The sequence below is a fragment of the Numida meleagris genome, chromosome 3 (assembly GCF_002078875.1).
Source record: "Numida meleagris isolate 19003 breed g44 Domestic line chromosome 3, NumMel1.0, whole genome shotgun sequence".
NCBI lineage: Eukaryota > Metazoa > Chordata > Aves > Galliformes > Numididae > Numida > Numida meleagris.
The window spans coordinates 57,715,961-57,730,224 of NC_034411.1; the positions used below are offsets into that span (position 1 = coordinate 57,715,961).

General features: G+C 38.2%; 1 protein-coding gene across 4 annotated transcripts in view; it reads left to right on the forward strand.

The window, feature by feature from the left end:
* The window catches only part of ARHGAP18 (Rho GTPase activating protein 18), an 85,143-nt gene that overhangs the window by 50,093 nt on the left and 20,786 nt on the right, over positions 1 to 14,264 (forward strand). For all 4 annotated transcript variants that reach the window (XM_021391151.1, XM_021391150.1, XM_021391152.1 and 1 more), the window contains exons 3-6: positions 527 to 762; positions 3,280 to 3,352; positions 9,845 to 10,014; positions 12,135 to 12,300. In XM_021391151.1, the coding sequence (XP_021246826.1) occupies positions 527 to 762; positions 3,280 to 3,352; positions 9,845 to 10,014; positions 12,135 to 12,300 (645 nt within the window). The remainder of the gene's footprint in view (positions 1 to 526; positions 763 to 3,279; positions 3,353 to 9,844; positions 10,015 to 12,134; positions 12,301 to 14,264) is intronic.

Sequence of the window (14,264 nt, forward strand, 5' to 3'; positions counted from 1 at the left end):
GATTAACAAATAGTATTAAAGTGACTCCTCTAGCCTCTTTTGTCCTTCAATAAATTGAGCTAATGGAGAGTTGTAGGATTAATGTATCAAGAAAACTGGGCAGAACCATGTCAGTAAGGGAACTAAAAAGAGTGAGGATTGAACTAAAAGTCAGTGAAGCAGCAATGATCAGAGGCTTTCAGACTTTCTCATACACATTTGTATCTAGGTAACGTTTATAAAATAGTATATTATTTAATGAAAGTGCTGTCAATTATGATAATGATTGTCCCATAGCAATCTCTGTTGTCTTAACTATTTTAAAAGCCTTAATATGCTATGTTAACCCTTTTGAAGCACTTTAGAAACAACTTCTTTTTTCCAAGTTGTAATGATAAGTGTAAAGAATTGTTCTTTATTGTGGATCTCCATAGATTTTTTTTTTTCTCTTTGAACTGCACTAGCTTATATCATGTCCTTGTAGACCAGAGTTTTTAACAGTACTGGAAAGCTAGTATTTATGCCCTTTTTTCTTTGCCTGGCTCAGAGGGAGAACTGGAAGAAGAATGGCTGAAGGAGGCAGGTCTGTCCAATCTGTTTGCTGAGAGCACAGGTGATTCCCAAGAAAGCATGGTGTTCCTGTCCACGCTGACCCGAACTCAGAAGGCAGCAGTAGAAAAACGAGTAGAGACTGTCACACAGACCTTGAGGAAAAAGAACAAACACCACCAGATTCCTGATGTCAGAGATATCTTCAGGCCACAAAGCGACCCAAAGGGAAAAGTAAGTTCCTGACTGCCATTTTCTTTGATGATGACAGAGAGAAGGACAGATAGGAGTGGGGGGAGAGGAGAGAGCAACAGAAACACAAAAGAGCTATTCTTCTATTTCTAGAAGATTTGTGTCTAACTTTTTATTGATTTTCAAGGGAAATTCTTGTGCTTTTGTAGGAGTAGCATTCGTCCAGACTTAACACTGGATAAGCAATTTTAGTTTGTAGAATGCAGTATGTATGTTGGCCTCATGTTACTCCAAGAGGATGAATAAAACAGTCACTCCATGATTAGAAACTGATTGTATTTAATTTTAACCCAAGCACAAAAGTCATGACAACAAACACCCAAAGAGCAACTGAAAGCGCCCTTTGTAATTGGTAGAACCTGCAATCATTATGAGAAGTCTGACATATAGGGTGCAATACATGTTACTGGGACACTTGTTTGTTTGTTTGTTTTGAAAAAGGGAAATAAGGGACATCAACCTAGCCTCCTCTTTTTTTTTTTTTTTTTTTTAAAAAAGGAAAAAAGGGGCAACAAACCTTCCCCCCCTTTTTTTTTTTTTTTTTTGGCCAGGTGTTTATGTTTGTCAGCTGGGATCTAGATTCCTCTACTAACTTCCAGGTACCCTGCACATCATTAAAAAGCATGTGGCGAGTTGTTGTGCTGGGTCCTGAAAGGTTCCTGTTTTCCCTTGTGGGCTGCTGAGCAGGAGAGCTCCTCACCCTCATGCAGGAAAGGGGAAGGAGGAAAATGGGACTATAATTAGAATTCCTCTTCTGCAGAGGAGCATATGCTCTCTCCCTTCCTCAAAAAGGAAGCAGACTTTCAGCTGCAAGGAGATGCTGGCTGGATGGCAGTACACCACTAGCTTAGCAAATCCCAGCCCCGGCTTTGGTTGTCACTCCTGCTGTTGCTGTGCAGCCATCACAACATTGGCATGGTGGATTTTGAGAGGATTTCATTTCCTCCCTGCCCCAACTGCTTCTTCTTTCTGAGCAGCTTCTTTCAACTTCAGCAGAGATGAAACATAGTGGGGGATGTTTGTAAGCTCAAATATATGTTCTGGAGGCAGAACTTCCCTTTCACTGTTCTGCTTTGTATGTGGTTACAGAAGAAATACTAACTCCATAAAAGATTTTTGGGATTTGTTTTGGAATTGACTACACCTAAAAATTATAAGATTTAATAGTAGAGCAATTTAGGTAAAATATCATACAGCCTTAAGCTATGTAATTTCTCTTTCAAGTGTGTTTGCTATTTTGGTCAAGTACAAGCAATACTCATGTTTCTGTTTAAACTAGACATTGTAATGTCTGAAAATCATATGTTGCAGTATTCCGTAGACTTCTGCTTCTCTTAAACTGCATGTTTTGATGCTGATAATATCAAAGAGAAATAATGCAAGCAGATAGATGATTGTAGCCATGTAAGATATACATAACAAGATATTAATTAAATATAGAAATAATTTTTAAAAAGTTTATTCTGAACCTCTCTCTTTGACTGAAATAAAATCATGTAAATGTAGGCCCTTAAACCTATTCTGCATACCTTTCTCCAAAGCCAGATAATTCTGAAATAATTGCTTGGGTTTATTTATCAAATCAGTCACAGAAGGCCTGTTGTGAGGTAATTTCTACAACTCCCTAGGTAACTTTGATACTCTTTCATCATTAGAAAACTTTTATGTAACAAAATAGGACTGAAGCCATCTGCAGCTGTATGAAGTCATTCCAGTTCAATAATAGTATCTGAAAGTCCTGTAACCTCCCTTCATCTGGGGGCAGGCAGGAGGAAAGGTAAAACAATAGACAGTGTTGTGATGTTTCTGCTAAGTTTCCTGCTGTATTCCTGCCTAAGAGAAACTAGACTTTTTTGATGGGTTGGAAGTCTTATCTGTGTGTTTCTCATGTACTGCCACCGATCCATGGAACGCTGATAGTTTTCTAAGTAGTCATGCTATCCTCTTTCATCTCTCAAGATCTCTGATTTAAAAAAAGTACATATACAAGTTTGTTTTGGTAGGACAAGACTTTAAAACTCTTATTTATATTATCAGCAAATAAGGACTTAAACAGTGCTGATTACATATCATTAAAAATCCAGAGTGCTGAACATTTGTTGTTGATCTAAGTTGCAAAAAAGATTAAAAAAAAAAAAATTATATGGAGGTAAAAAAAAAAAAAAGAATGGATATCTGTATACCCATATGTAACCTATGATGTAGGTTTTCTGTATGTTCAGAAATATTGTTTCTATGATAGGCATAATACAATTCATAGAATGTGAGAAATCTTGAGAGTGGGTAGTGCAGAACCACAGAAATGTAGAAAGACTACATTTTCTTATTCGTTACAAAACTGGAAAATAAAGTCACTTATCTTTTTAGAAAAAGGAGGAATGGGCTTAATTACCTCTTTCTTAATTACTTAGATTTCAGATCCCCTTGGTCTTTGGCTAAAGGATTTTGACTGTAATACATAGGTGTGCTTCTGCATCACATTTATTGTTCCTTTCTTAGGTCTGTGATAGAAGTGAACCCTCAGCTATAAGAACAACTGAAAGCAAAAATGAAATGCAGGATGAAACAAAAGGTAATGCTGGACAGCTCTTTTTTCTTGTTTGCAAACTTTCTGTTTCGCATTCTACTTCAGAAATCCATATTTCAACTAACTTTTTTGCAAAATAAAATGAAATTCTCATGGGAAAACCTGTTCTGGCCTGTGCACTTGTAAAGTTTTTAAGTGCGGCTGTAGGTTGTATCCTTTGAGCCATCTGGGAAACCTTGTTTGTGATCATCTTGTAATCACGTCATCTGGGAGAAGTCTCTTCTCAAAGGTTATGCTTAGGTCTTACCTGATCCTTAATTTATCCATTCTGGTTTTTCTCTGCTGCACAATACAGGAAATTAAGCAGTATATATATGCACTGATGAGCTTATAAGAGAACAAAAACAAATGAACTATAAACATACAACACAGGTGAGAACTGGCTTTATGTCTGCAGCTCATAATGAAAGAAAAACAAAACTGGAAGAAAAAGTTGTTTACTTCTATAAGGAAAATGGAATGAAATTAGTATTCTGTGCATGTAGGACAGAGTTGTGTTCAGTACTGTGTGATAATGCAAAAAGGGTGCAATACCTGTGGAAGTCCTGCAGGAGTTCCCCTTCCTTCTCCCAGCAATGTGGAACAGAGCATAACAGAAGTCCTTGGCTGAAACCATAGTTTCTGGTTTGAGAGTCTGAATTTTGGTGATAGACTTTGACAAAGCTTTCTGATGTCCTTGAGTGCCAGTAATAAAATATTGCTGCCCTTTGTCATCTTACATTTCTTAGAGATGGGGGAAGCACTGTATGTGCTATACCTGTCACTGTAAAGATCAACATAATATCTGGCAGCCATTTAAGCTTCAATATACCGCATTGCCTTTCTGGACTGTTTGTATGTCTTTTTTTTTTTTTTTTTCCTTCTGGGAGACTGGGTAGCGTATAGGTGTCAGTTGGACCCTACAGCTTCCTTAAATACTCAGGAAAGTAGATCAAGTTTCCTACTGCAAGTTACTTAGTTACTCATCTGTAATTAAGCCATGAAATGAACTTCTTCTCCAGTTTTAGAATACTGACTTGTATTCAGTTTTCTAAAAAAAAAAAAAAAAAAATAAAAAAAAATTATTGCTTTAGGATTAGACATGAAAAACAGCAACAAAGAATGCAGGATGTGCTTGGAAGCTCAACTGGGAGAGATGAATGTAGAACAGCTCTGAATATCACTAAAACTGTGTGTTTCCAGAAGTGCTGTTATAATCCTTCCCTCTCACTCTCAGCAAACCTCACTGGAATAAGAACAGTATAAAAACTGGGAAGGCTGCCAGGCTGCTGGTTCAGCAGAAGGGAAGGAAGAGATGCCTGGTGCTTGTGTCAATAAACTGCACTGTAGGATTCAGAGCTGGAAAATTACCAAGCAATTATTACAGAGTTTTTATCACATCTGGTTCTTTTTTTCCAGTGGCCCTGATGAACCCTTCAGAAATAGGAAATTCTGAAAAGCAACTCCCATATACTAGCTCTCTGCAGCACAGATTGTGATGTGGATGGCAAATGCAGCCTGCTTACATTCTCGTACACTTCTGCTCTTGTCAACATGCTGAAGTGGGCCCTGCTCCCGGGATCAGAGCAGGAAGGAAAAACCATCCAAGTTCAGCAGTGTTAAAAGCACTGCACCTGTTTCAGTGCTGTACTGTGATCTTTCCTCCAGAATGATGGGCTAATTAGTGTCATACAACCAGTGAGTGATTTTAAGGCAAGAAGTAAACAGTGCTTGATATTTCAGAGATACTAAATATTTATGAAATCCAAAGGCATTATTTTAAAATGGAAACCCCCTTTAACAAAGAAGTTGTACTAGATCTAACTGAAAAATATACATACCATCCCAAACATTATTAAAAAAAAAAAAAAATCCAGATCTTAAATTGAGATGCTGGATTTCTTAAAACTGCTTGAGTGAATGAATCCCTTTTGCCCTTCACCAAAGGTGATGACCGCTCCTAACTTGGTATTTGAATGCAGCATTCTCAAGTGCTTTTGCCAGACTGAGCGCACACAGGCTGTGTGGATCTGTTCTTCCTCCATTCTTGCCTGTCCAGCACACCTTGTTTCTTGCCTGAGCATTGTGTGCAAACTCAGGGAGTAACATGAAACCATTACGTTTTCATTCTTTTCTGCCTGATCAAACACAACAGTTTAGTAAGTTCCTAAGTTTCTTTTATTAATAGATGCACATTTCAGTTTTCTGGAATGACCCTTTCTTACTGGCTTTAAGTGTTTATCTGTTTCATGTAGGTACAGAAAGTGTCTACAAGAAAGAAGAATTTAGAATAATATATATGTTTGCATTTTAACAATCCATAACCCTCATTGAAATCCCTCAAAGCTAGCAATACGTTCAACAATTACCAAAGAAAAAAAGTAATTCTATTTGGATGCCTCAGAAAATTAATAAATATCCATGTGATTGAAACATCTCAGGAAATAATAAAAAAAGAATAAAGCAGATGAATAGCTAAATACTCATTAACTTTGCCAGTCAGTTTACTGTGGGACTCTGGTTGTCCTACACATTGAGTTAGCTGCGAGAGAAGAATGATAAGTAAAACCTCTGTATAAAGGCAAACTCAAAGCATAATAGTCTGGCAAATGGATGAAAGACTTGAATGTACTTCATGTAGCAAGGAGGAACAGAACTGTAATACTTGCTTCTTCGTAGGAAAAAAGACTGAAATGTAGTTGTATTTTTTAATTGAGTTTGCTTCTGCTTTTCAGTTTATTGATAAATAAGGATTTTATGGCTGGAGTGGTAGAGTTTTAGTGAAAAGATTGCGAACTTTTAGAACTTCTAATAGGAAGTCAGCTATGAATTAGCATTATAGATAAATATTTCATCAGTTTAAAAAAAACCCAGCCATTCCAATTATCATTTAGGGTTTAAAAGTATAGCACCATTGGGGTATACTTTAGATTCTCTGTCAAAATAAGGAAATAGCAAGGTTGACACTTCTGAGTTTTTCACGTCCTAATAAAAAGAAACACCAAATCTAACACTCCCTCCCACCCCTGAAGAATTCCCATACTTTTATGTGATGTTTAAACAGCACTGTGAACCAAGGAAAGGATACGGGCTGATTTAAAATATGGTCACCACATTCATAGGCAATATTTACATTTTCTGTATCACACTTGCATTTCTTTCCTGAAATACTACATGCAGTTGGCAGCTTGACAGAATGCTGAAGCCGTTTCCTCTTACGGCTGTTTCCTAGTTAGTAAATGCATAATAGAAACAAGACAGTACAATCAATAAGAAGCTCCCCACAACAGCAGCAGCCTCAGACTTTTAAAATGTGTACACCGTTACCAAGACATCTCCTTTAAAGTGTACTTTGGTACCTGAGGACTGAAATAGGAGCTTTATTGTTTGTTAATATCAGATCATCAGATCTGTCCCATGCTGATAGGAAGTATGTCAGTCACGTATAGGCTACATTAGCATGACAAAAGTCTTGGGTGGACAGGGAACCATTTTCCTTCATTTGGATGCATTAAACAGTTTACATGATATATGGAGGCATACGCACACGTAGGCCAGAGATCGAAGCCAGGGAAGAATTTGACCTTGGATATGTTTGGTACTGAGGTCTCATATGTCTGTTTACTGAAAGCAGTAGCTCGAGTTTCACGATCAGCTTAATCTTTAGTGTATGCCTCAGGAGTCTTTCAGAGTCTATCAAAAGTGAGCAGATGTCACTCTGAAAAGAGAATCTGGAAAACACGACTGGAAGAATTTGGAAATGTTTTATTCTACTTCTTGCAGCATTGCTTGGCTGTAAGTAGAGTCAAACATTTTAACTCAAGGTCATCTGCTCTTTCTGGAACTGTCTCAGCTCTAGATCAATGAAATTGAAGTGGGAGTGGCTGCATTAAACATTGTGTCCTACCAGGTAGTGGCTATTGGTGGCTTCACCCATGTGCCTGTCTGCCAGGACCTGAGTTTGGCCCTAGCAGTTGGAGGTAACTTTCAGGATTCTCTCTAACACATAGTAGTGACAAGTCATATTTTATGTGTCATCTTTCAGTTAAATGCAGATATGATTCAGGAAAAAATTACAGTTGTTATATGTTCTTTTTAAACTCAGTGCTTCAAATGTTGTTTAGCTTGCATGACTGCAACTCAGCTTTTTAGCAGGCCACTGAAAATATCAGTGTAGAGCAACACTTCCCCAGTGCCATCTCCCTGAATCAGCCTGGCCACAGCCTTTCTGCCGCTTCATGTCAGATGTTGCTGTAGCTGTAACTATTCTGTGGAGATTTCCTGGGTTTGTTTAGCATGATTATTCTAGGCCATACAAAAATTTCCCACAGTGATGTAAAGAAATCTGTTAGTTATGCCATATTCATATACAAGGGCATACGCACTGCTGATAGTTCTACTCAGCTAATGTTTATTTCCTTCCCTCTTTTTCTGCACTTGTTGTATGTTATATTTGAACAGGTAACAGGACCTTTTAGATACGAGCCAGTGTCATCTGCATGGTCCCATTGAAATGAGCAGTGTTAATTTGCTTCCACTTGCTCTGGTTTTAGGAAAGTTTGAAATTAAACACAAGTACTTCGAGGCATTTGGAATGCCTTTAGGAAGAACCTCATCCTGGCTGTGACTTTTAAGAAGCACCACATCACAAGTGATGCTGGAGAGAGTGAATTTTTTCTCTGGCTAAATTATTTTGGTGTTTTGTATTAAATAATGTTATTTACAATATAGTTTTCCTCTTGCTTCTTTCCTGACATTTTTAATCTTCAGACTGAAGTTCTGTTTTCTTGTTTCTCTTTTTTTTTTTAACAAAAATTATTCCAAATTTGTCTAGTGTTTAATTGAGATATAAGGAACAAAAAAAGAGAAGTAAGGTGGTTAGTCTGTATTTAGTCCTTCCCTGTATCATGGAAGCATGTCTAGACAGTTTTGATGAATCTAGACTCTTCAGACAGAGGTGAGGAAAGGAATGTCGGGATGTCTGTGTAGTCTCCATTATTCCCAGATATTACTCTCAGATGCATGGGATGGTTGAGCAGAAATTGAGATGGATTTGAAGCTGCCTGAAGGGCTGGGCCTGGAGATCAGTTTTCAGAACAGATGATCAGAGGCATGAAACCTAGTTGGAGGCCAGTCACTAGCAGTGTACTCCATGGGTCAGTACTGGGTCTAGTCCTGTGTAATATCTTCATTAATAGTCTGGATGATGGGAAAGAGTGTACATTCAACAAATCTGCAGATGACACAAGACTAGGGGGAGTGGCCGATATGCCAGAGGGATGTGCTGCCGTGCAGAGGACTTTGACATACTGGAGAGATGAGGGGAAAGTGCAAAGTCCTGCAACTTGGGAGGAACAGCCCCAGGCGCCAGCACGTGCTGTGTGTTGCACAGCAGCTGAAAAGCAGCTCTACATAAAGGTGATCCTGGTGGACAATGAGTTGAACATGAGCCAGTAATAGGCTCTTGTGGCAAAGAAGGCCAATGGTATCCTGGGCTGCATTAGGAAGAGTCCTGCCAGGAGTTCAAGGAAGATGATTCTTCCCCTCTTCTAAGCACTGGTGCTCCGGTATCTGGAGTTGTGGGCTCTCCAGTACAAGAGAGACATGGGCATGGACTGGAGAGAGTCCAGTAAAGAACTATGAAGATGATGAAGAGACTCGCCACCTCTCTTGTGTAGAAAGGCTGAGAGAGTGGAACTGTTTAGCCTGGATAAGCGAAAGCTCAGGGGCAATCTTATTAATGTATATAAAGACCTAAAGTGAGGATGCAAAGAGGACAGAGCCATGCTCTTTTCAGAGGTTCCCAGTGCCAGGACAAGAGGCAGTGGGCACAAACTGCAACACAGGACATTTCTGGTGAACATCAGGAAGCACTTCTTTACTGTGCATGTCACCAAGCACTGGTGCAGGTTGCCCAGAGAGGTTTCTTCCTTGGAGATCTTCAAAAACTGCGTGGACATTGGTCTGGGCAGCCTGCTCTGAGTGCCCCAGCTTGAGCAGGGATTGGACCAAGTGGACCTGGAGGTCCCTGCCAATGTCAAACATTCTGTGATTCTGTGAAGTTAATGTTTTGGATTGTACAATGAACTTCGTGTTTTGCTTCTGAAATTATTACAGCAGGAAAAAAATTGCTGTTTTGCTTACAAGATGTTACAGTCTTTGAGGCTGGAAAGTGTTCCATGGCAAGAAAATTCTGATACCAGAGCTATTTGACTCTGGAAGATCTTTGTAATCTGCTGTTTCTTTGAAGTGGATTCCTTTATTTTTTTTTATAATAGAAAGGTCACATGCTTTGGCAGAATTATTCTAGAAAATCTACAAGAGATGTAGCCTTATAAGAAGCCAAATTTTCAACTGGCAAAAAAAATGCCAGGAGTAAGTGCATTTGCAACTAGAAGTATATCTCTTGCACAGGACTAATTTCTGCCTTACTCTCTTGTACTGAGTGATGCTCAACACTGCTGCTGTTGATTGTTATTTTTTCTACTCTGTTTTCAGATCTGAAGTTCAGTCTTGGAACTAATGAGCAGAAGAGCCCACTGGAAGACATGCCATTTTCAGAGACTGACATCAATTTGGAAATTCCATTTGCAGAACAGGCAGCTAATCTCAAAGACAACTCAGTAGGCAAAGTGTACAAGGATGGAGGGGGCGATACTCTTCGCATGGTATGTTTCCTTTTTATTGCTATTGTTGTTTTCACTGCTGATTGGTACTGTTTGGATGATATTTGTCTGATACTGAATGAATTAGGTTTATAAGAATATTGTTGGATCTAGCTTTATGGGGATAAAATTTCTCAAGATTTTTGTGAATAGTATTCTCAGCAACATGGAAATTACTACTTTTATACCATTACGTATGTCCTTGTCATTCTATCAACGCTCGCTTTATGTGTACAAAATAATGGACTAGTAATACTAAGCTGGAATAGTAGTGTAATTTTACACAACCTGTGTCCTTATTTCATTTGTTTACAGTCCTTTTTACTGTTATCCAGGATGCTCTATCTCTGTAATAGTAATATCTTTCATCAATTAAAAAGGGTCACTGGATGCCTATGGAAACCTTATGCAGTTATCTGGTACAGATAGGTGGAGGATTAAAATGAAGAATAGAGTGGTCTATAGAAGTCTGAAGTGAAGTGGCAGTGAGCTAAGGATTACTTTTTACTCAGTTTTACCTTCCAGTTCAGTAAAAAAGACTTATTCTGAAAGAATCCAAATAGAAACAAGACAAGATCCTCCAAGATGTTTTGTCATTGTCTTTGCCTAACATTTTGTGAATGTGCAGTTCTGTATGACCTAATGACTGGTGTGAAGAGCATCTCTTTTGTCTAGCAGCATGTCCAAACACATCTGAGTAAATGTGGTGGCTGAAGTAATAATGTTTCACTTCTTCAAACACTTAATTTAGATAAAGACACATGCAGTTCTTCAAATAGTAATTACCCCATGTATCCTAGTTTAAACATTATACATTAGACACTAGTAGATATTTAGAAATGGATTCTGAAGTGTTTGAGTCATGTTTCTGTAATGCAGCTTACAATAAGGAAGTGATAGCTATGGTCTATCTTACGTATTTGTACTTATTTACATGTGTACTACATGATTTAGCTATACCGCTAGGTTGGCTTATGAAAGAATGCTCAATGCTTGTGGCTAGGAATTTCTACTTCAGTGATGGAGTGGCAAAATGATAGGAAAAGGAAGGGAGTTACTTATTTAAAGCTACAGTTTGATTTGTTGCACCTTCATCATTGGCAGCTATTTTTAAACAACATGTACACTTTAAGTATGTACAATTGTAGCCATGTGCCATAGCCACCAAATCAAATCAGATGTGCTATCACTGGGTCTGTAAAGGTTAAGGAAATCGTTCTGGAGTATAATATTTGTTCTTTCCAAATGGAGAGGAAGTCTCATCAGCCTTCCTGCTTTGAGTCATGTATGCTGCTCATATCAGGCACGGACAATAGTATAGCTTAGAAGCCTGCTGATGAAAGATGGTGTTAAAAAACTCTGTGAATTAGGAATGTCTCCCTGTCCATCTGAACTCAGTTCTTTATATTCATCTCTGACTGCAGCTTCTGAGTGTACAGAATTTATTGCAATAGACATGATCCATAATTATGGTTCCCCCTTCCATAAGAAGGAAAGCCTTTTATTCTTATTTATGTGGCAGTCAGATATGTTATTTTGATTGAATAAGTGCAGAGGGATTTCTATCCCAATTAATTGTACATGGATAGGATTGTTAATGGACATCTATTTCCACCACTGTAAATTGCAAAAAGATACAGAAGATGGGTGGATGGGGGTTTATTAACAAGACAAAGCCAGACTGGAAATGCACTGTGAAAGGACAAGAGGCAATGGATGCAAGTGACAACAAGGGAAATTGCATTTTGTAAACAAAACAACTCTCCGTGAGTGTGTTAATCGCCAAAATAGTTGCTCCCAGAGGTTGTGGAATTTCTCTTATTGAAGGATTTCAAAATTCATTAGGACAACAATATGAGCAAGCTGATCAGATTTGGAATTTAGCCTTTCTTTGAGTGTGCTGTTGACCTCCAGGAACTAGGATTTACATTACTAGCAATGTAAATCGTCCTATGATTCAAAGTTTGTCTGCTTTGCAAACTTCTCAAGGGATTCCTCCATGATTCAGTTAGTAGCAGCAGGCTTCATGATGAAAGGCTTTGCCCTGAAGGGAGCACAGCCTTTGAGCAAAGTAATTTGTTATGACTTGGATTGTTCACTGTGCTACAAATCTCTGCCTTTAGAATTTCAGACTGCCAAAGGACAAAACGGGTACCACAAAGATTGGTGACCTGGCCCCTCAGGACATGAAGAAAGTCTATTCTTTAGCACTGATTGAATTGACTGCTCTCTATGACGTGCTTGGGACAGAATTCAAGCAACAAAAAGCTGCAAAAATCAAAACCAAAGGTGAGTCAGTGTTTCACATACTGAAACAAATAGGTCTGTTTTAATCTAATGAAACAAATGTATCTGGTTATTTATGACTTTCCAACAGAAAATTTATATTTAATTGATAAATAGTAACAGATACTGAGCAGCATTTAATTATACATCTGAACTCAGGGCACATTTTAGCAAGTTCATGCACATGGTCACTCTAGCTAAGAGACTGTGCTCTCTGTATAAAGTTAAAACTCAGGCCAGACACTAGCAGATAACCAAGGAGTGAGAAGGGGGGAACCTTCCCCTAACTAGCATATTGTATGGGAATGACTTCACAAAAGTTTCTATGAGATGATGTATTCCCTTCGGAGGACGGCGGATGTATGTGCTTTTTGTGGGTTCCTGCCCTCATGAAGGTAGGTACTGTGCAACTCCTACCTAACTTTTTGCTTTCCTTGGTCTTGGTTGAAGACACTGGCAGCCCTTGTCACCTGCTTTCTTTTATGTCTGGGTCAAACTTTCCTGGGTCACATAGCTGTGCCAATCTGGTATTTCTTTAGGCCACAATGTATCATACCAAGTGGAAGATCTGGGCTTTTGCAGAGGATTTTGAGACAGTTGCAACATATCATTTTGCTCTACAGGCCATTGGAGTATATATGTCTATATAATCACAGTGCTTTTCTTGGGAATTTAGGACACATGGAAACCAATTTCAAGACGCTAGAGGTTTTCAGTGCTTTGTTTGCTTTCTGTATTTTTGGCTTCTGCTAAATGTTTTGCAAGAGCTTGAAATGTGTTACCAGTTAATCACAAGCCTGCTTTGGCCAAAACGCTGTTCTCAAGGTTCAGTCAATATAACAGTACAATAGCTCACTTTAAATAATTGAAAGAAATAGTCTTGAGATATGTATAGCAAGGTACAATATATTCTTCAGAATACGGTCTTGGCCTTATGGTAGTAGAAAAGAACTTTTTAAATGCAGATGTCATAAACAGAAACATCTATGAGATCTTGATCCTCTAAATGTATTTTCTTCTTGTAGAAGTGCTTGTGATACTATTAATACACAGACAAATACTTTCTTGTATTTTGGGTCTTAGTTTTAATTGATCCTTCTTACCAAATCTTACTGTTGAGTACATTATCTAAATAACATTATCTAAATGACAACCAGTCATGAAGAGTACTGCATTGTTTAAAAGCCTTGTTTTTCACAAAATTAAAAAAGATGGGCTAGACTCACAGGAATGTGTAGGATAAAGACAATGACATGTCAGATTTCTTTGTCTGTAGATCTGCTTTTCAATGTAATTACTTCAGTGCCTTGTTGCTCTACCTGATCCCCTCCTCTTCACTCAGGAAGTGTTGTTTGCCTAATTGATTGATACAGTGGAAGATTTACTGGCTGTTCTCCTTTGTGCTTGAGTACATAAAGATGATGAAAACACGATTCTTCTGAGGAATGCTGTGCTGCTGCCTTTTTATTGGCCTCCTGCAGTTTGTTTCTCCAACCTCATCTCAGTAGAAACTTTCATTATTGACAAGATCTTCAAGATGATATAACTATGGGGTATAGCTATTGGATGTATATATGAGTCTACATATTTTATTGGTAGACTTTTTATTCTGATAGAGAGAAGAACTCCTTGAAGTGGTACTTCAAATTATGTTTCTTTGATATATATCACATTTCCTCAGGAGCTGTCCTCTTTTTAGTAATTACAGCTGCAGTTCTGTGCTCGATATTAAAATGAGGAGCTTTTAGCTACATTTAGGATTATATACTGCTTCACAAAAATTGCACATGCAGCAGTTATCAGTAATTTTGGCTGAGAAATTCTTTGGCAACAGACTGGGTTGGTAGTTACTAGTGTATCTGTCTTTCAGGAGTCGTTCTCTTTTATTCACCTGGGCCGTAAAACAAATGGGTGTCCCATTTATTTCAAGACTAAGATAATTTTGCATGAAGACTAGATTAACAAGA